Here is a 27,065-nt window from a genome sequence, read left to right as displayed (position 1 = left end):
AAACCTTCTGAAAGAGACTCAGAAAAACGGTAACACTCACCAAGCCATAGCGACATTGTTATTATTATGAAGGTCACTAAAAATGTGTGCTGCTGACAATGCTGACAATGCTGTTACAGTAAAGTCTCGTTATATCGATATCGGTTAAAACGAATTACTACTTATTACGATACTATTTTCATTTCCCGGCAAATTTCTAGTCTTTTATGATATAATTAGCTCCGTTAGTACGATACACGGTTATTATGATAATCCGGTTACTAGGATGCCCTTTTCATCTCCCGCCAGCCAATTTGGTCTGCTTATATCGATACAAAAGCAGCTTAAATCAATCTTTGCTTAAGGATTTCAATACCAAAAAAGAACACGGCGAACGGCTGCTTCCAGTCAACTTTATTTTTCACACTTCCACCACCAGAGTGCAGCACACACAGCGGAAAACACCCGTCCCTCGCGCCTACCCCTCCGGGTGGCAACACCTTCCCTATCGATAGTTCCGGGGTGAATTATGTTCCGGGGTGAATTATGTTCCGGGGTGAATTATGTCCCGGTAACCGGTAATCACTACAGCGTAAGTTTATTTTTATTTACTGTAGTACAAAATGTATTGTAGTACAAAAGCATGCTAGATACGCAATCCATGAACTCAAGGAGAAAATTACATGCCATATCAAAGATCCGCCCACTTTTAATGCAGTTCGGCGCAGGATCGGATATATGGATAGTCCGGTTATATCGGTATTTTTTCCGACTCCCGAGAATATCGATATAATGAGACTTTACTGTATATTTTAATTTTTTCTTAAATATTAAGGCTTCAAATGTCTTGAATGGGTAGGTCCCTTTACATGCAGTAATGAGCAGTCTATTTTTATCTGTTTTGATATCTTTATAACACATAGAAAACAAACACATTTGTGTTTATGCCTCAAATAAGGATTTTTGATGATGGGCAAAAAATTCCCGCAAAATTGTGTGGTTCCCCTTTAAGGTCCGAGTCTCATTTGTATTCTTTCATCTCCAACTGCCAGGACATTTTTAGCACATGTCACACTTTTTCTTGCTGCAAAACTAAATTTTTGGCCGCCGTTACGGGCCACCACGAGCCAGTTGGGAGGCAGTTTGAGCCACTGCATGCCACTAGGCACCTTATTGGTGACATTAGGCACCACAGCAAATTGCATTGACGTGAACTGGCACCGGCCCAGTGGACTCCTAGCGCCATTTCAGTGGATTCCAATAGGCGGATTGTTTGTGACATTTGGTTCCACTTGGTGGACACTTCACGACAATTGCTTAATGCAAGTGACGCAACAAAGATTTTAAAAGTTTTTTTTAAGTTTTCTTGCTGCAAAACTCAATTTTTGCCGCCATTAAGGGCCACGACGAGCCAGTTGGGAGGCAGTTTGAGCCACTGCATGCCACTAGGCACCTTATTGGTGACATTAGGCACCACAGCAAATTGCATTGATGTGAACTGGCACCGGCCCAGTGGACTCCTAGCATCATTGGCACAACTTGGCTCGCGCCATTACATTTCAGTGGATTCCAATAGGCGGATTGTTTGTGACATTTGGTTCCACTTGGTGGACACTTTGTGACAATTGCTTAATGCAGTGACGCAACAAAGATTTTAAAAGTTTTTTTTAAGTTTTCTTGCTGCAAAACTCAATTTTTGCCGCCATTAAGGGCCATGACGAGCCAGTTGGGAGGCAGTTTGACCCACTGCACGCCACTAGCCACCTTACTACAGTAATGAGCAGTCTATTTTTATCTGTTTTGATATCTTTATAACACATAGAAAACAAACAGATGTGTTTATTCCTCAAATAAGGATTTTTGATGATGGGCAAAATTCTCGCAAAATTGTGTGGTTCCCCTTTAAGGTCCGAGTCTCATTTGTATTCTTTCATCTCCAACTGCCAGGACATTTTTAGCACATGGGGAGGCTATCTGTCACACTGGAATTGCTATTAAATTAATGTTGTTTTCTTCCTCTTTCTGCTCGAGGGAAGCTAAAAAGCAATAAAAGAAAAGGGCATTTTTCTTCGGGATAATTTAAGGAAATAAATGAGGAAAAAAAAGGCAGCCGGGCTGTTTTATATTTTGCTATTTTTACAGCTCTATTCACAAAGAATTATCCGCTGTATGTGTAGCTTAGAATGACTGCCTCAGCAACACATACAGTAGATTTCTTCTGTAAGAAATAGATAATAAATTCATCTCACACCCAGACTCGGACCGCTCCCGTGGTTCCTCGCCATGTATGCTGAATTTACCCCAGTGGTTTGTTGGTTTTTTTTTTCTCTAATTGTTTGTCGGCCGTCGTTTCTGCTTCCTCAAGCACGACTATTTCACACTTGTCTTTTCTGCACTTGTCATTGACGTGACGTTTCCTATTTAAATGTACACAAGTCAGGCTGAAGCACACGTGCGTTCTTAATTACATCCTCCCTGCCAGATTGTTGCTGCTGTAGGTTATTACAACAGAATACTTAATTGTTTTAGGTGTCACTCGGTTGTTTATTGTGTGATTATTATATGCTCTCTTGGCAACAGCACTTAACGCATGACAAATGGCCTCAATATAAAACAGTATTTTTCATAGAAAAAGACAAGTCGTCATATATTCAGGTCTAGATATTTACACGTCAGAGTTTTTCATCCCGTCACTCGCCAGTAGCCCTGACGCAGATAATCATTCATTCATTCATTTTGTACCGCTTTTCCTCACGAGGGTCGCGGTTGTTGCTGGAGCCTACCCCAGCTGTCATTGGGCGAGACAGGCGGGGTACACCCCAGACTGGTGGCCAGCCAATCACAGGGCACATATAGACAAACAACCATTCACACTCACATTCATACCTATGGACAATTTGGAGTCGCTAATTAACCTAGCATGTTTTTGGAATGTGGGAGGAAACCGGAGTACCCGGAAAAAACCCACGCCTGCACGGGGAGAACATGCAAACTCCACACAGAGATGGCCGAGGGTGGAATTGAACCCTGGTCTCCTAGCTGTGAGGCCTCATTTTCTCCGAGCTGTGAGGCCTCATTTTCTCCCGTTTATCCTCACGGGGGTCGCGGGGGGTGCTGGAATCTATCCCAGCTGTCTTCGGGTGAGAGAGGCGGGGTACACCTACTATGTTTTTAACCTAGCATGTTTTTGGAATGTGGGAGGAAACCGGAGTACCCGGAGAAAACCCACGCATGCACGGGGAGAACATGCAAACTCCACACAGAGATGGAAGTTGGAATCGAACTCAGGTCTCGTAGCTGTGAGGCCTGCATGCTAAACACTCGATACCGTGCAGCTAAGAAATATCGTTAACAATATATGATGAATCAATTATTGAAACCATGATTTTGGAAAAATATTTTTCCAAAAAGAAAAAGGTCATTAAACACATCATAGTTAAAGAACTTCTCAGTAATGCCGTTTTTTTGGGTAACCATACAGACGTAAAACCAACTCCTAATCTTTTCACGCTCAGTGTAAAATTCAATCATGTTTCCCTTCAGGGGCCATATTTGCATTCTGAATTACATCAAACGTTATGCAGGAACTTTCCGCCTCCCACTTTCTTTTACAAGAAAAGAAAAACTCATTGATTTTCTGTTGCTTTTGTGACCAAAAATAGCGATGTGCACCGAGCCCCCTTGTGTGCGTCGCTCCGTTCTGGAGAGAAGCCGTCAGACAGTGGGTTGGGATTAGAGGAGAAGGGGGGGAGTGAGCCGACGGAGTGTGAGTTGCTTCCTGATGAAGGGGCCACATAAACAAGCAGCTAGTCTAGAAAGAGGATGCTGCAGGAATGAGATGACACAGCATGGACAAGGCTAACCAGGTTCCTTCAGTGTATCCCCCTTCATCTTAGTAATATTCATTCATTCATTCATTTTTTACAACTTATCCAATCACAGGGCACATATAGACAAACAACCATTCACACTCATATTCATACCTATGGACAATTTGGAGTCGCCAATTAACCTAGCATGTTTTTGGAATGTGGGAGGAAACCGGAGTACCCGGAGAAAACCCACACATGCATGGGGAGAACATGCAAACTCCACACAGAGATGGCCGAGGGTGGAATTGAACCCTGGTCTCCTTTTCGGAAATAAAAATACTTTTTTGTTTCTTTACTTTATTTTGCTTTTATTTTTCTTTTTTTTTAAATTATTTTCTTATTATTTTTATTTATTTTTATTTTATTTATTGAACTTTGGTCTCCTTTTCAAAAATAAAAATACTTTTTTGTTTCTTTACTTTATTTTGCTGTTATTTTTCTTTTTTTTAATTATTTTTTATTATTTTTTATTTTTATTTATTTTTATTTTATTTATTGAACTTTGGACTCCTTTTCAAAAATAAAAAGACTTTTTTTGTTTCTTTATTTTATTTTGCTTTTATTTTTCTTGTTTTCATCATTTTTTTCATTTTTTAATTTTTATTTTATTTATTGAACTTTGGTCTCCTTTTCAAAAATAAAAATACTTTTTTGTTTCTTTACTTTATTTTGCTGTTATTTTTCTTTTTTTAATTATTTTTTATTATTTTTTATTTTTATTTATTTTTATTTTATTTATTGAACTTTGGTCTCCTTTTCAAAAATAAAAATACTTTTTTTGTTTCTTTATTTTATTTTGCTTTTTTTTTCTTGTTTTCATCATTTTTTTTCATTTTTTTATTTTTATTTTATTTATTGAACTTTGGTCTCCTTTTCGAAAATAAAAATACTTTTTTGTTTCTTTACTTTATTTTACTTTTATTTAACCTACAAATGTGTCAGATCATTTTTCCTGACCCTGTACAAGCATAGAAATGTACCATAAGGGAAATACAAGAATGCCAACATAGAGACAAATCGGGGGAACAAACCAGGCAACACAACACAACGTATTGCAGCATGCAAGAATGCACGGACGGGCCCATTCACAGGGAAAACATGCAAACTCCACACAGACATGGCCGAGGGTGGAATCAAACTCAGGTCTCGTAGCTGTGAGGCCTGCATGCTAACCACTCTTCAGTAATATTGATCATCTCCAACAATCAATATCCTTTTATGCGGAATGTAGGTGACCCCTTCATGATCTTTGTTTATTCCCCCCCATTACAGAGGGTCTCTACCAACTGGGGAATCCACGCTGTGCCCCCCAGAGCAGCATCGAAGGACTGGAGGATGTAGAGGTAGGATCAATAAACTCCTTGAAAGTAGTGTAGTAGTGGTGGAGTGTCATTAGTACAGTCACCTATACTGTAAGTGTGTGTTTCTTAAGTTTCTTTGCAGAAAAGCAGAAAAGAAACTGTGTATATACGACTCCTTCAGAGGGTGTATACGCCACATTTGTGATTTTGGATCAATATTCATATCGACTGTTGGAAGGCATCGATTAGTTCCAACTACAATAACACTGCGATGAACGCAAAAGTAGCTATTGGTTGACAGATGCTGTAGGGAAAAATGTGAGCAAAAACAACTTAATTATTCGTTAATTTCAGATTGGCCATCATTATTTACATCCGTACATCCGTCACATATGCTAACACACTGACAGACAAGTGGCCGAGTCCGAATGAGGCATGAGTGTAATGAGAAGTAATTTAATGAGGATTAAATGAGGACTCCACAATAACCAATACAGAAAACATTTTAGATCTTCCATAATCTGCACCTCTTCCAGCTATATTTCCATGGATTTGTGCTTCCCATCAAAACGGTCTGTTTTAATGTGTTCCACCCACGGATTCCTAACTACAAACAAACCCCACTTTCCTAATATAGTGGGTATAGGAGCTGATAATAAATTAAGAAAGTCTTTGGAGAGCTAATTGAAAAGTGTTTAGGAGCTACTGGCAGCTCATGATTTACTGTTCATACCGTGAGTGAACTCAGAGTGGTAACGTAGCACTACACGGATAGCGCGCATTGTCGGACACACTTTCTCAGAACGTGAGATCGTGCTGCTGCTGGCTCCAGCAACAGTTTGGCGGATATTTTACGTTATTGTTCACAAAAACAGTCCAGTGTGAAAAGCTGTTGACAGATGAAAATACCGTATTTTCTGGACAATAAGTCGCTCCGGAGTATAAGTCGCACAAGGCTAAAAAAATGCATCATTAGGTAGAAAAATATATATATATAAGTTGCACTGGAGTATAAAACGCATTTTTTGCGTTTTAGTTTGTAATATATATTACAAACTACTTGACCAAAACAGACATTGCTTCATCTTGGAAGGCAAGTTCTAACATTAATAAAAGAATAGAGAACAGGCTGAATAGGTGTAAGATATGCTAACACAATGGTTATTCAGCTACGCAAAAAATAAACGTGAACAGAAAAGGTGTCCAGTGTTTATGTAACATAAACAGTTTTTTCATTTATAAGTCGCTCTGGAGTATAAGTCGCAGGAACAGCCAACCTATGAAAAAAAGCGCGACTTATAGTCCGGAAAATACGGTATTTTTTCTCTTGCTGGGAATCACCAAATACAATAACGTCTGGCTGAGCTTGTTTCGTAAACAGAGTAGCAGTGCTTAGTTGATAGCCAAACAATCTGAGCATCTCTAGATACTATAACTATTACAAATAAATGACAAATGACCAAAAATTGTTTTACAATTACAATACAAGCTATAACATATTATGTTGTTCAACAATATCACATTCCAAGGCTATCATTTATAAGATCTGCTTATATTTTCTAGAATTCCAAATGCAGGACCCATGTTCTGTTACTAGTGGTACACGGGGGAAACATCCTGGACACGGTCGGAGGGGACCCGAGCTCGAAGGCCGGCGATGTGGCCACCTTTGCGTCCGTGCTGGAGAAGGTGACGCGGGCGCACTTCCAAGCCGCCGCCGAACATGTGATGATCAAGCTGGTGCCGTGCCCGGCCGTGTGTGCCGAGGCATTCTCGCTGGTGTCCAAGTGAGTGTTTCATTAGCCTCAGTAACACCTGGCAATTCGGGTAACACAGGAATGGCTTTCTGTTGGCCGATTACCGAGAAGGGAAAATGATTGAAACTATGTTGCGTTTTCAGCAGCTGCAAACTGGTTGTCAATCTGAAGAACATCTTGTATTTATGTTATTTTGCCCATAATTTGAAGCAAAAGGGTCTGAAGTTATGTTGCTAATGGATGAAGGTTGTTTCATCATTTATCTTTTCTCCATTAACCTTTCTACAGTAATTGGTAGCTTTCTTTTTCATTATTCATTTTTTCTGGTCAGAAGGAATGTTTAATAGTCTCTCTAAGGGTTTAGTGCTGGGATTTGTGGGTTTCATCGCTGTTTGATTGCAGTTGTTTTTATTTTTTTATTTCACTGATGTTAATAGCAGGGTGGCACGGCGGTCTAGTGGTTAGCGCGCAGACCTCACAGCTAGGAGACCAGGGTTCAATTCCACTCTCGGCCATCACTGTGTGGAGTTGTATGTTCTCCCCGTGCATGCGTGGGTTTTCTCCGGGTACTCCGGTTTCCTCCCACATTCCAAAAACATGCTAGGTTAATTGCCGACTCCAAATTGTCCATAGGTATGAATGTGAGTGTGAATGGTTGTTTGTCTATATGTGCCCTGTGATTGGCTGGCGACCAGTCCAGGGTGTACCCCGCCTCTCTCGCCCGAAGACAGCTGGGATAGGCTCCAGCAGACCCTGCAACCCTCATGAGGAAAAAGCGGTAGAAAATGAATGAATGAATGAATGAATGATGTTAATAGCTGGTGTCAGAAAGCTTGTGATGTAGAAAGCTTCTATGAAGGAAGTTATACAGGGTCAGGCAAAATGATCTGACACATTTGTAGGTTAAATAAAAGCAAAATAAAGTAAAGTTTTTATTTTCGAAAAGTATATATAATGCCATTTTGCTTTTTTTCTTTATAATGCCATTGTTTTTCATTTCTTTTTCAGTTGCTGCCATTGGACTGGTGAGCTTCGCGTTTTAATTTGGAAACTTTTATCAAAACGAACTAATCCGTAACAGCAACACAACGAGCGTTCCGTTTGCACTTCAATCTTGACCTTGCACTGCTAGAACTGATTTAATTTTTAAAACGTAATAAAACAGAATGGCATTATATGTACTTTTCGAAAATAAAAACACTTTTTTGTTTCTTTACTTTATTTGCCTTTTATTTAACCTACAAATGTGTCAGATCATTTTGCCTGACCCTGTATAAGACTGAAAGAACATCTCTGTTTTTTGTGATTGACACTAGTGATGGCATGGAAGTAACCAGAAGAATAATGGGAGCGTTAAGTCATCTGAGTGTTGTAGCTGAGCATCGGCTTGACAGCCGCTTTGGCTTTAAACACATGGACATATGAAATATTAAGAAAAAAAGGTTCCAGTCGAAGTTGAGTGGGAAGGAGTTATTCTCACGCAAGCTGAATTTGCATGCATGAAATTACCGCCACATATGTTAATGTAATGTAATCATAAATTCACTATGTGAATTTACATATGAACACGCATTTAGACTACAGGAATTCTCATTATTTTTTTTTCCGTTTCCTTCATTCTATATGCCATTTACATTCACCACCGCATACAGCATTAATGTACCTTCCCTATGAATCAAATGGCAATTCAATTAGTGACTGCATTTCCATGAGAATGTATTTTACATTAGTCAGTTTTGTTATGTTTTATCTTGTTTGCTTCAATCAGCCATGCTAAAATAGATAGTAACTCCATCCTAGCAAGCTAAGTGTCATCTTGTCTGCAGTCATGGAAAAAATGATTACACCACCCTTGGTTCTTCAGTTCAATTTAAATGTCTAGTGCAACTAAAGGTACTGCACAAATATAATGATAGCAACCAAAAATAGCTCATTAAAGTTTTTGGCCATAGCTCAGGGGTCGGCAACCTTTACTATTAAAAGTGTCACGTTTGCGGCGCATGTCAGCTTTGCGTTGCGACCCCTATACGCGGAAAGCAGGACCAAAAGTCTTAGTTTAATAATGGAGCACACACCTGAACTAAATACGGAACAGAAAATAAGAATCAGGTGCGTGAAACGAGTAAGGAGTGCGAGAACGGAAAGGAACAACAAAGGAAGTGGCTACAAAATAAGGGCATGGAAACAGGAACTAAAGCGTAGAAGGAAACTAAACAAGCTGTCACAGAGACTGAAGAGCCATTTTACCCCCACGGAAAATAGACTGTAGCCGCAAAACACTATTCCTCGAACTCATCCACTCACTAGTCAGCGAGGATTCATTCAGAGTCTCACCGGAAGTCCGATTTTTTCAAAAACTCATTACAAAGATGTGCATTTTCCCCATTTGGGTGTTAAAAAAAATACTTCAACATTGCAAAGGGAGCCACAGTAAAGAATCTGAAGAGCCACATGCGGCTTTGGTGCCGTGGGTTGCTGACCCCTGTCATAGCTATTGATGTTACGACGATTGATGTGTGTTTTGTTATTATCAAGAAAAACATAGAAATGGCTATATATCGGGTTTGAAATTAAACTCCTATGTGCTATTTTTGTGATCATGGCTATCTATCTATCATCTAAACAAAAAATCTTTAGTTGTCGTCCTCGAGTTTTTCTTTCACTTGTTGGAATAACTTTGTATTGCCAGTTTTTCGTTCGTCTGATCTTGAAATTTAGTTTGAATCAAAAACTTTCCACAGCAGTCCAGTGCCGATTGCTCGCCTCTACTTTTTTAAATCGAAGAACCAAAAATGAACAAGAAACTGAAAAAACAAGGTGGTCTAATAATTTGAGATTTTGAATGAAATTTTGGTGCTACTTTAAGAATTAACAATGTATGTTCAAATCCAGACGATATGAATAGAGTTGCCAGAAAACACAACCTTTGGCCAAGTGCCATTTTGTTTGTTTATGAATAGTGTTTTGAGTCGCATTTTTTATTTATGTAACAATACAAACATCAGAAGAACGGGGCGCGACAACTTGAGGTGAATTTCCTCACATTCTTCCTCACAGCTTGGCTGAAAAGTCGCACCACCGGGCAGACGTGACAGGGTCTCTTTCCGCCTTGAGGCAAAACTTCCACATAAACACGACACTTTGGAATCATTGCTTGATTATAGATGCTGTACTGCAGGATGTCCCCGCGGAGAGTGTGCTATTTTCCAAGCTTGCTGTGTTTTTCCCTAAGAGGGTCGCAGTGCTTATTAGCTGCACGAGCTAATGACGGTACCTAGCGGTGGCAGCTAGAGACTGCCTGTCAAAACAACAGACTGCTGTAATCCGTAAACAAACATGCAAACGTGCATCCTGCATAAAACCAACTGGAAAAAAGATGGCAAAGTCGGGAATTCTATGGCAAAGCACTTCCAATTAGCGCCAAAATATTCCCTTAACACCCAAAAAAAACATTTGGACCATTCGAAATGAGATGTGAGCAGTAATGGAGAACCCCAGAGTTTGTGATCGAAGCAGGAAGTCCACATGTACACAGTAAGTGACCTCCGTTAAGTTAGTCAAGGAGACTCTCATTATTCCGGTTGGTAGTTCCGACTATTAATGGGCCCATGCTCTAATTAGAAGACTACAGGGGACATTAGCTTCTAATTTTCAAGCCGGAGTGGAATGCAGTTTATAGATGGATAGTCGACGATGTTTTGCGTTTGACATTTTATCACAAGGTTAGCCTGCTGGAGATGAAGCTGATTTGTGGTCTTATCTACTTGCCACCACCGTTAATAGACCACTTCAGGACTCCTTTAGTCCTGTAATACAAGGCAAGACTTGTCTGTTGGACTTAGTTTTAAATGAGAATTGAATGATCAACGCAGTCCAAAACAATGGTTTTCTGTCAAGGTCAAAAAATAGGTTTGATGGTAGAATCCATCTTTCCGGTTTGGTGCATTCATAAACTAGAAGTCCTTGGATTATGCTCTGCTGTATGATTCCTTAAATCTTTTTTTTTTGTGGTAATGGTTTATTAGTTGTGACCTACAAATTACTTTATTACATAAGTTACATTTAGGAAAATCACATGATTGCACTTGCACCCCTTCTTATGTCTATTACCGTTTGTTCAATCCTAATACGTTAAGAGCTGTAATAAGGCGTAGTTATTATTTGATTTGTGCAATGGAAAATTAGCATGCTACATTGTTTGCTCTTTGTAATCTGTGCTTTCGGCACCAAAGGGAGGAGTTTGTCATGGTGCATGTTGTTTCCCTCTATGAACTGCCTCTCCCCAGTGCAAGGAAGCTACCAGTACCTTGACTGTAAACAACCATAATGGATGTGTGTTGACTTATTAATTTTGGATAGTCAATCTATACTGCTATACAAGCTGTACACATTGTGTATTTTAATGTCAAAGTTCTAAAGCCCTGAAGTTCACTATTTGCTGTATGTTTGTCACGGATGGAGACAGCATAACCGTGGAAACGTAACAAGAGCACTAAAAAGCGGACAAACAACAAAGCTAACGTGTTAATGACGCTTTGAAGTCCAGTGTTATGCTAGCGTTAGCGATTTAGCATCAAACTATCACAATGATGCACATTAGCACTGAAAGTCATCAAATCTTACCTTTATGCGTTCCCAAATAGTATCAGCATTCGGGAGCAACAATGAAAGAAAGAAAAAGCAGTAAAATACATCCAAATACATCCATACTGCCATCTTTGCGTCGGAGAACATGCGTCGGTGTGTTCAATGACCGTCGAAAAAGTAGGAAAACTGTCAAATTGCATTAAACATTCAAAAACTGTGGAAATAGTTAGAGTATTGTAATAAAATAATATTTACAGTCATATAATGATTAATTCCTATGTATAACCATATGTTTTAGGTATTTTCATTTGTACATTTCATGAAGGAAAGATGCATTGAGGCAATTCTTATACTAATATACAAATTTTATTTTGAGCTGACACAAATAAACAAAAACATGTTAATGTGAGAGGTCTCACTCGCTCACATTTTGTATTTCCTGAACGTTTGTGGGCGAGTTTAAGAGCTGATATGCTAATAAAAAAAATAGTAATACAAAAATATGCTTGCTCACTGTATTTTTAAAATAATGGTCCAAAGTTCCCAAATTGATATCCCTTTACATAAAATTTGATGTAATTATCGTTGTAGTTGCACATTGAATCATTTACCACAAAGCAATCTATACTTATTATAGATGAAAACTTATTTCCATCTGTGATTAAATGTGATTAATTGTGAGTTAACTGTGGACAAAATGTGATTAATCGAATCGCTTACCACAAAGAGATTTCCCCTACGTATTACAGATAAAATCTTTAATGCAATTAATTGTGAGTTAACTATGGACCAAAAAATGTGATTAATCACGATCAAATATTTTAATTGATTGACAGAGCTAAAAAAAAAAAGCAAATTCTGACCAAAAAGAGGTAAATAGCTGTGTTGTTAAGTTAGGTGATGATTTGTGACTGGCGTTGGCAAGCTAGTTGTTGTCCTGTGAGGTGAAACCAGAGGGTGCCAGGGATGTACTGTGTAGCACCAATATCAGTTTTGCTAACTTGTTGGCTAGCGGCGTTACTAGTTGAACTCCATTTCCATAGCCTACACACAAGCTACATTTCTTCAGTCATTTCTCCATTTTATATGCAGCTGAGTTTCTGCTGCGGTCGAAGTGGTAACCATGGTGATGACAGACGCTCCTTCACATCAAATTACATACCAGTCCTGCTGCAGCAGAAGGGGAGAGATGTGTAAAGCGGCTTGACAAGCTGAATGAAAGATAGGACTACTGTTGTATTTTAATGCCTTTGTTTGGATTTTGTTCGTTGGAACCGGTGATGCCAAAGTTCCACTCTTGTTCTGATACATCCTTTAGATGTGTTACATTTTGCATTTGGATGCACACCAGCGGACAAATCCAAAAAACATTATTCACGTGAAATTATTTGGATGTAAAAGTGCCACATCTCTTGTAGTACAAACTAGCACCTCCATAATCAGGTCATTATCCATTGCAAATGATTCGAATCTCACCTGACAGTAGTTGAACCGTGCAGCAGGCTGCTTCTGTCCTGTGACTTGTGAACCCTGTTCAGAAATGGAAATGAGTGTTCTGAATATTAATTGGTGTTATCTTTTCTTGCCTGGTTTTGATTTTTATGAGAGCATTTGCTGTAAACCATGGGAAAAGGTTGGCAGCTTGTAAATGCTCTAGTAAATGTTCTCTCTAGTATAATATCTAGTATGATACAACTGCTTTTTGTTCTGGAGGGAGTACAGACGAAATTATTAGAAAGGTCAGAGAAGAAATGGTCGCACTAAAAAGATGGTTTGATGATAATAGATTGTCCTTGAACCTAATTAAAACTAAAATCATGCTGTTTGGTAACAGCAGAAAGGACACGCACCAGCAAATACAAATAGACGGTGTAGACATTGAAAGGGTGAACAAAAAAGGTCAGTAAGGATAATTCATAATGCCGCCTACAGAGAACATACTAACTCCTTATTTCTAAAATCACAAATACTTCAACTTGCTGATATAGTTCATCTTCAAACAGCTAAAATAATGCATAAGGCTAAAAATAACCAATTAGCTAAAAATGTCATCCGATACTTCTCTACAAGAGAGAAGAAATATGATCTCAGGGAAGAACTACATTTGAAACACTTATATGCTAGGACTACGTTAAAAAGCCATAGCATTTCAGTATGTGGAATCAAACTATGGAATGGATTGAGTAAGGAACTCAAACAATGCACAACAATGAGCCAATTCAAGAAACAATACAAGCAGTTGATGTTTGCTAAATACAAGGATGAAGAGTCTTGAACCAGTCATGATGTGCTATATATATCACTATATTGACACTTACTATGGTACCCATTATGTCATTGGATGGTCATATCACCTCGTACTTCGGTACGGGACAAAAAATTTAATGATTTAAAAAAAAAAAACAACCAAAAAAAACCTTAAACTATATTAAGAAAGCAGGAAGTGAACAAATGTAACAGTTACTGATTGTAAAAGTACCAGATGGAGGGGTAGGATTTAATAAGCTTTGCTTCTTCCTACTCCTTTTGGACATGTGGAACTGTGAACTGATTATGTGATGCATTCAATTGTAATCTTATGCATGTTCAAATGAAATAAAACCATTACCATTACCAAATCCCAACCCAAATAACAATGGCGGAACATAGTGTTGTTTCCAGCAAAGTGCACCTTTAATACGCATTTTTATATACAATATGTCAGGGTATTCATTTTCAAGTGTTTCTTTGCCATATCCTGGCCTCGCAAATGTTTTTGCCACTCTGTGTCAACAAGGATTGTTGTCGCCTTTGTGTGAAACCCAAAAGCAAAGCTTCCCTGCTGTTGACAGCAAAAATACTCTAATACAGCACTTGACTGTTGCAGTGCCGCACTCATCTAGGTGATCACCTAATATATTCCACAGTCTCCCCATGTTGACTGTTATCTTATAAGTCTGTGTCGTTAAAAGAACACAATCTCTCACAAAGCGACCCTGGAGAGAACGAGTCAAAATGCATCTCAAGAGGCTTCCAATGGCGTCTGCATGCAGACAGCTGCACATCAGAGCCGCATCGTGGGCCGTGCTTCTGCTCACAGCTGTGCTCTCGCTAACTGGTCCACTGGGACATCAGCTGCCAGTTTTCTGTGGGTTTACATGCAGCTAAACGTCGAATACAATTGCTTGCTTTAGCAATTAAAGTGATCGTGACGGGTTACAAATAGCGACTGACAAGTGGTCTTTTGCTTGCATTCATTAGCGATTGTGCAGTTAATTGTTTTTTTTTGTGCTGGGAATTTACATCAACTTTGTTGGAACAGCTTAGAGAATGCCAATTTGACATTGGAATAGTGATTAATTTCTCATTTTTGGTATTGCATAAATGCTCCACAATAGGGGCAAAGAAATGATTTTTAATGTCATCATTAAATTAGCATTTAAGTTACTAGTCCATTGGTACTAGTAATGTCCTGCAGGGTATGTGTAAATCTATATTAATGTACAGGATGTCACTATGTGGACCTTATGAAACCGTTTCATGTACAATTGTGCAATATTCCCTTTGTCTTACTGTAGTATTTGGAATGGACCACATGATTACTGCCGTTTATTTCTAAAGCTGTAGTGTACCTCTCAAAGTCACTGTATAGCTGGACACGCAAATAGTCCGAGACCGAGACTTATTGGTAAATGGCAGGGTGGTGTCAGGCAGGGCATCCGGAGTAGTATGAATTGAATATGTTTGTTATGGAGGTTGTTTTCTGCAGTAATATAGAACTACACTGCATCATCCGGGTGCACTGTCCCTCTATGTTGATATTTTTCCTTCACGGTGTAATTCCAATGAACGGATATATAACATTATAATTCATTCATTCATTCATTCATTTTCTACCGCTTATCCTCACGAGGGTCGTGGGGGTGCTGGAGCCTATCCCAGCTGTCTCTGGGCGAGAGGTGGGTTACACCCTGGACTGGTGGTCAGCCAATCACAGGGCACATATAGACAAACAACCATTCACACTCACATTCATACCTATGGACAATTTGGAGTCGCTAATTAACCTAGCATGTTTTTGGAATGTGGGAGGAAACCGGAGTACCCGGAGAAAACCCACGCATGCACGGGGAGAACATGCAAACTCCACACAGAGATGGCCGAGGGTGGAATTGCTAACCACTCGACCGCCGTGCAGTCCTGACATTATAATAGCTGTTATAATGACAAAAGTACATAATGATTATTGATTGTTAGAGATGATCAATATTACTAATGGGGCTGCATGGTGGACGAGTGGTTGGCATGCAGGCCTCACAGCTAGGAGACCCGAGTTCAATTCCATATATATATTATATATATAATAATGTTAAGGCTGCACGGCGGTCGAGTGTTTTTATATATATATATATATATAATATCATATATAATATCATATATGAATAGAATATAATATATATATTATATCTATTTATATGTATTATATATATAATTTGTAATTATTGCAACATTATTATATATATATATATATATATATATATATATATATATATATATATATATATATATATATATATGGAATCGAACTCGGGTCTCCTAGCTGTGAGGCCTGCATGCTAACCACTCGACCATTGTGCAGCCCCATTAGTAATATTGATCATCTCTAACAATCAATAATCATTATGTACTTGTCATTGTCATTATAACAGCTATTATAATGTTAGTGCTGCACGGTGGTCGAGTGGTTAGCAATTCCACCCTCGGCCATCTCTGTGTGGAGTTTGCATGCGTGGGTTTTCTCCGGGTACTCCGGTTTCCTCCCACATTCCAAAAACATGCTAGGTTTATTAGCGACTCCAAATTGTCCATAGGTATGAATGTGAGTGTGAATGGTTGTTTGTCTATATGTGCCCTGTGATTGGCTGGCCACCAGTCCAGGGTGTACCCCACCTGTCACCCCAAGTCATATTTATTAATCTATGAAACCGTAAAAGAAAAAAGGGGTCAACAGTGAACAGTAGCCTATAAACCCGTGAAGATGAGATGTGTCCCTGGCCTGCTGACATGTCGCAAGCTTGTGCTTAGCATCGCTGCACCTTCCTGTAATCAGAGCGACTGATGGATGGTGACAATGTCGGTGCTGCAGCTCAAGGGGAGAATGTAGGGCGATGCCATCTTTTACCGCTTCCCCACACTGTGTTGCAGTGACACACATCTATTCTAGTCAACACAAGAATAGTGTTGTCAATCTGTTAAAACAGATACACACCCACACATACGCAGACGCTCACCGGTGACAGCAGCGTCTACTATTTATACACAAGACTATCTACAAGGTGTTGGAGCATGTCTGTGGGAATGTTTTGTCCTTTTGAACAATACACAATCAATGACTGTTATTTTCCAATTCTCTCCCTTGCCCAGTTTGAACCCATACAGCTACGATGAGAGTTGTGTGTCCAGCAGTGTGGACCACTTGCCATTGGCTGCCCTGCCGCTCCTTGCCATCGTTTCACCGCGCTACCAGGATGCCGTGGCTACAGTCATAGCCCGGGCCAACCAGGTTTACCGCAGCTTTCTGCACTCTGAGGATGGCCAGGGCTTCTCGGGTCAGGTGTGTGTTTGTGTACGTGTGTGTGTGTGTGTCATTGTGTCACTGTTTGAGCTGCTCCACTCATCGAGTTGGAGGCAGTTTAATAGAAGTCAGTGGATTTGTGGGAGGGAGGGAATATTGCTTCAGAGAGGGCTGTGTAATCTGTGTAAACTCTAAGAGCACTTTAGTTCAAGAAGGACTTATTTTACTCTCTTGGGCCTAAGAGTAGTCCTCATGTAGTCATCTTTTCTGAGGGAATAAGTAATTTAACAGGATGAGTTTATTTTATGAGAAATTATGTAGTACGATGGCTACAATATTTATTTTTATATACCATTGCCTACTAAAAGCTTGGTCTTGGGGTGCATGAGTGCTACCAGCACTGGGGAGCTGTGGTTCATTTCTTCGTCTTCTTAATTTATTTCAGACATGCATACTATGTTACACCAATGTTTCTCACATATACACTTACAATATCTATTTATATACTTACATATATATACACACATATATATACATGCAGCATACATGCACATATTCATACATATAGTACATCCGTACACATATATATACATACACAACACCTCATTACACATGTCTGAAAAGGAGCAGGAAGAAGCAAAGCTTATAAAATCCTACCCCTTCTCCACGCCAGAGCAGTTACCAATTCAATAAGTGATTTTTTTTCACACATATAATCACATATATATTTTTTTTAATTTAATGTATATAATATATATTTAGGGAAACATGAATTCTAACATGTACTGTGACACTGTTTGTACATTTACCTTCTGATGACACAGCATCATGTGGCGGTTCAGTATCTTGCCCCAGGATGGCAGGATGGAACCCACACTGCTGGAAAAGCCGAGCATGAATATGTTAGCTGGAATAAAGCACTCACACGTATGCACGAAGCCAAAAAGCTAAGGAATGATAAGGAGTCAAGCTGAGCGCAGCACGGGTGGAGCTTCAAGGTACAATCTGGCAATTGTATTTCAACTCTAAAATATTCCATCCATCCACTTTCTATGCCGCTCATCCTCACTAGGGTCACAGGGGTATGCTGGAGCCTATCCCAGCTGACTTTGTGTACAACCTAGACTGGTCACCACTCAATCACAGGGCACATATAGACAACCAATCATTCGCTCTCACATTGAAACAGTGCACCGAATCCATGACCCCTTTAGAAATCATTAGCATTCAATAATCTTTGTTCTTAATGACGGTCACAACATCAACATCATTGGTGGGTGTTTCTCCTCTCTCGGAGAGTCTCTTTTTATTATTTCACTTTCATGATGATGGCTTTCCTTTTCTTTGGCTCACTGCTGTCTCATGAAATGCAAAAAAATAATGAATAAGAAATGTTATCCTTCTTCAGTGTACTTGTGCAAGCACTGCTCCTCTGTAACCAGGTCTCCGGGGAGTCTCGTTTGCAGACCAAAATTCTGTTTTGACCTTATGACCTTGAAGCAAATAATTTCTATTCTATTTCCATCTTTACCTATGAAATAAAATACTTAAATATGAACAAATGAAAGGTCAAAGAAATTATATTCAACCTCGTATGCTCCACTGTATTTAACAAGTGCTTTGTTAGCTAGCCCAGCAGCTGCCACAAATAAAAAATAAAAAAAAGACCCTCCTCAGACTGATGGTACTTGATTACGAGCTCTGAGTCGATACAATCTTGATAAACCAATCAGCCAAAAGACATAATCGAGGCCTCCAGGTTAAAAGCCATTAAGGGGATTATAATAAAGGTAATTACAGCTTCACCAGTGGCTGTTATTCTTGATTAGTTCTCCTTTTCAGTGCCAATATGGTGGCCATAGTGACTGAATAGTATAAAGTGGGAACCTTTTGTTAAGGTCGTTTTTCTGTACAGAATATCCAACTGTTTAAGCAGAATGACCTTCATGTTGTTTTGGAGTTAATTGTAATTGTTTCATGCATTGTATTGTGTTGTATTGTATTGTATTGTATTTTCCCCCAAGCAATACAAAAGACTAGTAAGGCTAATATGAAACGTACATGTTTGTGCTGTCCTCACAACAGCCAGCGAACCAATGAAGCAAACTCCGCATACAAGGCTTGCTTTTCTTTCTTGTAAAAGTAATTGGTAACTGAAACACACAGAAAAAATAAAATGAAGTTCCAATACTGCTCATGTTACAGGCTAAACACACATCAGCTAAGACTTAGCTAACACACGTACACCAACTGCAAATGCAAACTAGCAGTAGCATGAAGCGTATTTGACAAAACAAGTACAACTTCTGAAATAGCAGATGCATCTATGTAAGTGCTTTATACACCAATATACTTACAAAAACGATAATTTCCCAAGAAACAAACGTTTAGAGCAACTTTCAGCGTGTTTATGAGGTTTTCCCGTTTCGTTTCTGCCGTGAGGCTAGCCTGCTTTTCACTGAGAGAAAACGACAAAGCTTGTCTATATATGAGAGCACTCTCTCATGGCCCAAAACTATACTTTCTAGAGAAGATGTCTCACTCTGTAAACTTTTTAACCTTAGCGTTTTAAACAATATTGATTAGAACTTTTAGCTTCTAGCGAACCAATGAAGAAAACTCCGCATACAAGGCTTGCTTTTCTTGCTTTATGAAGTTTTCTTGTAAAAGTAAGCGGTAACTGAAAGGTTCCGAAAAAATAAAATGAAGTTCCACTACTGCTTATGTTACAGGCTAAACACACATCAGCTAACAGTAAGCTAACACACGTACACCAACTGCAAATGCAAAGTAGCAGTAGCGTGAAGCTAGCGAACTTGACGAAACAAGTACAACTTCTGAAATAGTAGATGCATCTATGTAAGTGCTTTATACACCAATATACTTACAAAGACGATAATTTCCCAAGAAACAAGCGTTTAGAGCAATATTCAACGTGTTTATGAGGTTTTCCCGTTTCGTTTCTGTCGTGAGGCTAGCCTGCTTTTCACTGAGAGAAAATTACAAAGCTTGTCTATATGTGAGAGCACTCTCTAGTGGCCCAAAACGATACTTTCTAGAGAAGATTTTTAACCTTAGTGTTTTTATTTATTAGAACTTTTTGCTATTTATTCCTTTCATTTGAACTAACTTATGAAACGTATGAATTATTAATGTCTTTGGCCCAAAGTCGTGACAATGCTTCATCTCTACCACTGCAAAATGGCTTCCCCAGTCTGTGTCATATACTTGTGTGTCTCTGCAGGTCTGCCTGATGGGAGACTGTGTCGGAGGTGTCTTGTGTTTTGATGCTTTGTGCTTCAGCAGCCAGCAAAGACCAGGCAGCCCCAACAACAGCAACACCGGTCGAATGAACAACAGCACTGAAAGTCTGAAGGTGAGCGCTCACACAGCACGGATGAAGTGTTTGAATACGCCATCATGCTACTTTGTCTGAGCCTAAGAATTGTTTAGGTTTTAGGTCTTATCCTTTTTTAATCCCAGGAAAACTCAGGACTGTTAGGAGAGTCCAGTCTGGGTCTGACTTCCAGCAAAAGGCTGAGTAAGAGCAACATCGATATCTCTGCCCCCAACGAAGGCCATTGTCAAGGCGCACCGCCTCTCAGCCGCAAGCAAAGCGACTCATACGATGGCGATACGTCATCCACCGGCCAACATGTCTTCTTTTCCAGGTGATCCTCTACACACGCCATTTGATGACTTGTCACATGACTGGATTGAACATAAATGACAAAGGTTCCGTGTCACTTGGATGATAAAAATTAATAAACATTAAATATTTAATGATTAGGAGCATATACTGTATAAATATGGCTATGTAGCTAACTGCTGCCCACATTGAAGACCTTGTGTTGAGGTGAGAATACGACCTTTGTCGGTCCAGTCCAGTTCCAGGATGTGGAGGACCCCAATGACTAGGCTTGCTTCGGGCACCCAAATGACTAAAATACGCCTCTGCTTTTCTGATATGTGCCAACAATGATTGTTTTGGTTTTGTGGTGTTTTTTCTTTGGAGGTGAAAAAGTCATAAATGAGAAAACACACACATACAAAAACCATCTGACTATTAGTCGACTATGGACGGATTCCAAACGATCACCTACATATTTTCTAAGCAAGAAATGTTGAGATTAAGTCATCAGGTTGTCACATTTCTGCTATTTGAGTACTTTATTTTCAGTATATATTTCCAAGGAAAAACTACAGGTTGCAAGTGGTTTGTGTGCAGGCCTCACATCTAGGAGACCCAAGTTCAATTCCACTCTCGGCCAGCTCTGTGTGGAGTTTGCATGTTCTCCCCATGGGTTTCTCCTGCGTGGGTTTTCTCCGGGGACCCCGGTTTCATAGGTTAATTGGCGACTCCATATTGTTCATAGGTATGAATGTGAGTGTGAATGGTTGTTTGCCGATATGTGCCCTGTGATTGGTTGTCCAACAGTCCAGGTCGTTCATTCATTCCTTCTCTACCGCTTTTCCTCATGAGGGTCGCGGGGGGGCTGGAGCCTATCCCAGCTGTCTTCAGGCGAGAGTTGAGAGTCGGGTACACCCTAGACTGCTGGCCAGCCAATCACAGGGCACATATAGACAAACAACCATTCACACTCACATTCATACCTATGGACAATTTGGAGTCGCCAATTAACCTAGCATGTTTTTGGAATGTGGGAGGAAACCGGAGTACCCGAAGAAAACCCATGCAAACTCCACACAGATATGGCCGAGGGTCGTATTGAACCTGGGTCTCCTAGCTGTGAGGTCTACGCGCTAACCACTCGACCGCCGTGCAGCCCGCTACTAATTACTCATTCATTCATTCATTTTCTACCGCTTATACTCACGAGGATTGTGGGGGGTGCTGGAGCCTATCCCAGCTGTCTTCGGGGCGAGAGTCGGGGTACACCTTGGACTGGTCGGCAGCCAATCACAGGGCACATATAGACAAACAACCATTCACACTCACATTCATACCTATGGACAATTTGGAGTCGCCAATTAACCTAGCATGTTTTTGGAATGTGGGAGGAAACCGGAGAAAACCCACACAAACTCCACACAGAGATGGCCGAGGGTGGGATTGAACCCGGGTCTCCTAGCTGTGAGGTCTACGCGCTAACCACTCGACCGCCGTGCAGCCCGCTACTAATTACTAATTAAAAAAAAATAAATAAAAAGTAGGTATTGAGCATCTTTAAAAAACATGAATGTTCACCAGCAGCCTCATCCTGTCAGAGTTGAACATGAGTAACAAACCGGCTGCAGATGTCATCCCGTTCAACCACATGGTGTGTTTGCTGCACCTCTCACCCTTCCACCCTTCACTTGTGTTTACGCCATGAGGAGGCTGACCTCTTCCCTGCTCTGCTCTCCTTCGAACACGCTTTTTTTCCTCCCTGAACATCCCAGTGGACACAACCAGTCACACATGAGCCGCTCATATTGGATGACCACTCACCCCCCACCTCCCACTGTGCTTCATTCAACTTGAGATGTTTCTCCATGATTCACCTCACTCTGCAAATGATCTGTGACAGTATGTGCAGACGGTTCTTATACAGCAAATCACCGTTCCCCATTTTGCCCACCATTGTTTAACACTGCCTTTTTAATTAGGTGCATTTACACTTTGACTGCACTAAAAGCACTTCTAACTGATGGCCAAAAAACCTAAGTGGACATAACTGAGCCGCTGAGAAGCCTCTTGATGCCCGGCATCACATCTCATTAAGAGCGCTGCTGTACTGTACGAACATTGCTCATTATACTTAAAGCCCGATGAGACATGGTCGTCTTTCAGCATCATTTAACGTTATTTGTCACAGAAAGACAAAGAACTCCTTGCACATTCATATATATATATATATATTTGGACATTTTTTATTTTTTATCTGTCAAGAAATAAAGATATCATGTTATTGAACAGGCTGCACGGCGGCCGAGTGGTTAGCGCGCAGACCTCACAGCGAGGAGACCCAAGTTCAATTCCACCCTCGGCCATCTCTGTTTGGAGTTTGCATGTTCTCCCCGTGCATGCGTGGTTTTTCTCCGGGGATACCAAAAACATGCTAGACTTATTGTCCAAATTGTCCATAGGTATGAATGTGAGTGTGAATGGTTGTTTGTCTGTATGTGCCCTGTGATTGGCTGGCCACCAGTCCAGGGTGTACCCCGCCTCTCACCCCAAGACAGCTGGGCGAACTCTCGTGAGGATAACCGGTAGAAAATGAATGAATGAATGTTATTGAATAGGGCTGCATGGCGGAGAAATCTACATGGGAATGCAAACGTGTATCGAAAAAGACATATTGCAGCCTTCGGGAGGTTTGGCACCAGCTGCTTATAATTATCTGCGTTGTAGTTTCCAAGAAACTACTATGATGCAAAAGTTCATTTTTAAGAGAGAGATTTCTGAAAATAAAAAACAAACATTTGATGTCCAAACTGCAGATATTAAAATAAATGTATTGAAATATGCATACAAGCTTTCCGATAAAACTGATTGCTTGTCGACACTTATTTTGAATCCAGTTTATATTATGACCCAATACTGTAAAACTATAGCCAATCTGCACTTAAACCAAGAAAAATGTGAGTACTAATTGTGCTTGTAAACTGGTGTTACCATAATATGTCATAATAGTTAGATGAACTGATATGTACTATTTCCTGTGTTTCATCATATGATGGTATTGTTGCTTTAACAAGCATCTTCATAAGCTACTCATCGTTTGTTTACACCAATGGCTGACAGTGTATGTGGTCGCTGGGCAACCAGTAGTATCAGAAGCACTGACCGACATTTACATCTTAAATTTTAGTATTTTTTCCATGCACTAATTTACTGTATTTTCTGGACTATAAGTCGCTGCGGAGTATAAGTCGCACAAGGTCACAAATGCATAATTAGGTAGAAAAAAAACATACGTACATAAGTCGCATTTTTTGCGGGTAAGCACCCCCCGCGACCCTCGTGAGGATAAGCGGTAGAAAATGAATGAATGAATGAATTAATTTACAAACTGCTTGACCAAATCAGACATTACGTCCTCTTGGAAGGCAAGTTCTAACAATAAAAGAATAGAGAACAATAAGATATGCTAACACAATGGTTATTCAGCTACACAAAAAATAAACATGAACAGAAAAGGTGTCCAGTGTTTATGTAACATAAACAGTTTTTTCATTTATAAGTCGCTCTGGAGTATAAGTCGCAGGAACAGCCAACCTATGAAAAAACGTATAGTCCGGAAAATACGGTATTCCCAAGTCCATGATCATCTATTCATCTCCGAAAAAAATCGTCTCCATGGCAGTTTTCCAAACTCCCCTCTAAGATCGGAAATGCCTTGCTGAGGAAGGTAAAGTTGAAGGTAATGGAGTAGCCATGGAATTGTACATTTTTTGCTATATATTTTAACCATTTTAATCATTATGGAACCCCAAATAGTACAGTGCTGTGTTCCTACTTCCTCTTCTGTTACCCAAGACGTGGTGCATGTCTACACTCATCTACAGCACAGTACAGCATATAGCAGGATTTGCTGCAATCTTCCTGCACTTAATTACAAGGAAGCCTTACAAAAGCAATGACGTTTCAGTTTCCGACCGCCACAGCATCAAACAGAGTATAACATGCATTATTAACACAACAATAAAAAATCATAATACAGAGAAACCCACGCATTAATCTGAGGATGGTCGTAGGCGGTATTTTCTCTATCGAGCTGTTAATATTGAAACGTTGGCTTCCTCGAAAGCAGAGCAAAACTAGTCATCATTACAGGGTTGTTGCGGCGAAAGGCGGCCTTGAAGCTGGATGTGTTGTGTGTGCGTGGCAGGGGAGAGCTCAGACAGGAGCGACCCGGGCTGTCTCGTAAAGGCGAGTTGCCGACGACTGACACGGAATATTAAAAACTCGGTTGAGGAGGATGTAAAAGCATCACTGACTCATACTCTCGTCTTCGCTATTCCAGCACGCTTTGTCATCTTGTTGAGGCTGTAGCTTCACTAAAGAATGTTGGAATGTACCATTATATGTTCATGTGTGTTCACAGTCTGATGAAGGACAGCGTGGAGGTGCGCAGTAGTAGCAGCCCCAGTCTGGTGTTGAATCCTGGTCGTTTTGACTTTGAAGTGTCGGATTGCTTCCTGTTGGGGTGCCCTTTGGGGCTGGTGTTGGCCATGCGACGCACCGTGCTGCCCGCCGTTCAGGGTATCTATCCATCTTTTTATATATTGATCTGTGTTATCTGATGTTGTGCATTTGTGTGCCTCATTCCTTGTTTTATTGGCTAAAAATAACCAATTAGCTAAAAATGTCATCCAATACTTCTCTACAAGAGAGGAGAAATATGATCTCAGGGAAGAACTAAATCTGAAACACTTATATGCTAGGACTACGTTAAAAAGCCATAGCATTTCAGTATGTGGAATCAAACTATGGAATGGATTGAGTAAGGAACTCAAACAATGCACAACGATGAGCCAATTCAAGAAACAATACAAGCAGTTGATGTTTGCTAAATACAAGGATGAAGAGTCTTGAACCAGTCATGATGTGCTATATATATCACTATATTGACACTTACTATGGTACACATTATGTCATTGTATGGTCATAACACCTCGTACTTTGGTACAGGACAAAAAATAAAAACATAAAAAAATAAAAAATACATTAATTAATTACTAAAAATTAATAAATAAATAATATAATAAAACATAATTTAATTTAATAATTTAATAATACAACATTTTACATCATATTAGGAAAGCAGGAAGTGAACAAATGTAACAGTTACTGATTGTAAAAGTACCAGATGGAGGGGTAGGATTTAATAAGCTTTGCTTCTTCCTACTCCTTTTGGACATGTGGAAATGTGAACTGATTATGTGATGCATTCAATTGTAATCTGATGCATGTTCAAATAAAATTAAACCATTACCATTACCATTACTATTGACCATCGGTCCAATGATTTTAAAACATTGAGGATATCTGTATTGAATGTGTACGGAAAAAAAGCACATTCTCAACCTCTCAGACATTTACCAATAGACAGTAGTTATTTTTAAATGTATTTATTTATTATTGAATTAAGCACATATACACTGGAACCTTGGTTAGTGTCCGCCCCTGTTAGCATGTTTTTCCGTCAAAACTGTACGGCACAATTTTGTCTCAGTTAGTGTATGATACGGTATTGTCTTGTTGTGTTATTAATACACTGTGCGAGTCAAATGTATTTTTACCACAAAACGTCCTATTAGCATCCTTAGCTTGCTAACTAAAACTTTAATTATATTAGGAAAGCAGGAAGTGAACAAATGGAACAGTTACTGATTGTAAAAGTAGCAGATGGAGGGGTAGGATTTAATAAGCTTTGCTTCTTCCTACTCCTTTTGGACATGTGGAACTGTGAACTGATTATCTGATGCATTCAATTGTAATCTGATGCATGTTCAAATAAAATTAAACCATTACCATTACCATATTCACCGCTATGTTTCACACAGTACCAACATGTCTGTGTCCGATGTTATCGTGACCCTCAGTGAACCAACTCCACCCGGCCTGCTCTCAGATCTTCAACCTGTTCTACCCGTCTGACCCTTCGGCGTCCAGACTGGAACCACTGCTGCAACCTCTCTTTCACAAACTGCCCCCATATGCCGTCCCACGTTATCAGCGATACCCCCTGGGAGATGGACGCTCATTGGTTATAGGTAAGCGACAATTCATTACCGCTTTATGTTTTGACCCAAAAACATACGATTTCTGTTATTTTCTATGTACAAAAAAACCCAAAAAAATCAAAATCAAGGCTTGCACAGTAACTTTACAGCCCTTGTGATGCATCATTCTGCATGACAGGGGCACCATGCTGCTGCAACCCCATTCCAGTGGACCCCCCCTAGGGCCTGCTGATGACGCTGCCTCTTTAATGACTCAATGATTTATCGGATGGCATGTGTTAGCCCACTTGTGGGATTCACTCCAAACAGCCGTTATGACACA

General features: G+C 39.9%; 1 protein-coding gene across 1 annotated transcript in view; it reads left to right on the top strand.

The window, feature by feature from the left end:
* The window catches only part of pitpnm3 (PITPNM family member 3), a 93,991-nt gene that overhangs the window by 45,580 nt on the left and 21,346 nt on the right, over nucleotides 1-27,065 (top strand). Inside the window, exons 4-10 of the mRNA XM_078792923.1 lie at nucleotides 5,124-5,194; nucleotides 6,716-6,939; nucleotides 16,900-17,089; nucleotides 20,295-20,426; nucleotides 20,534-20,721; nucleotides 25,102-25,259; nucleotides 26,603-26,773. Of these exons, the coding sequence (XP_078649049.1) occupies nucleotides 5,124-5,194; nucleotides 6,716-6,939; nucleotides 16,900-17,089; nucleotides 20,295-20,426; nucleotides 20,534-20,721; nucleotides 25,102-25,259; nucleotides 26,603-26,773 (1,134 nt within the window). The remainder of the gene's footprint in view (nucleotides 1-5,123; nucleotides 5,195-6,715; nucleotides 6,940-16,899; nucleotides 17,090-20,294; nucleotides 20,427-20,533; nucleotides 20,722-25,101; nucleotides 25,260-26,602; nucleotides 26,774-27,065) is intronic.

The sequence above is a fragment of the Doryrhamphus excisus genome, linkage group LG8 (assembly GCF_037039965.1).
Source record: "Doryrhamphus excisus strain RoL-2023G ecotype Guam linkage group LG8, RoL_Dexc_Guam_v1.1, whole genome shotgun sequence".
Classification (NCBI taxonomy): domain Eukaryota; kingdom Metazoa; phylum Chordata; class Actinopteri; order Syngnathiformes; family Syngnathidae; genus Doryrhamphus; species Doryrhamphus excisus.
Note: the sequence above shows the minus strand (reverse complement) of the source record. Positions and strands in the feature narration are given on the sequence as shown.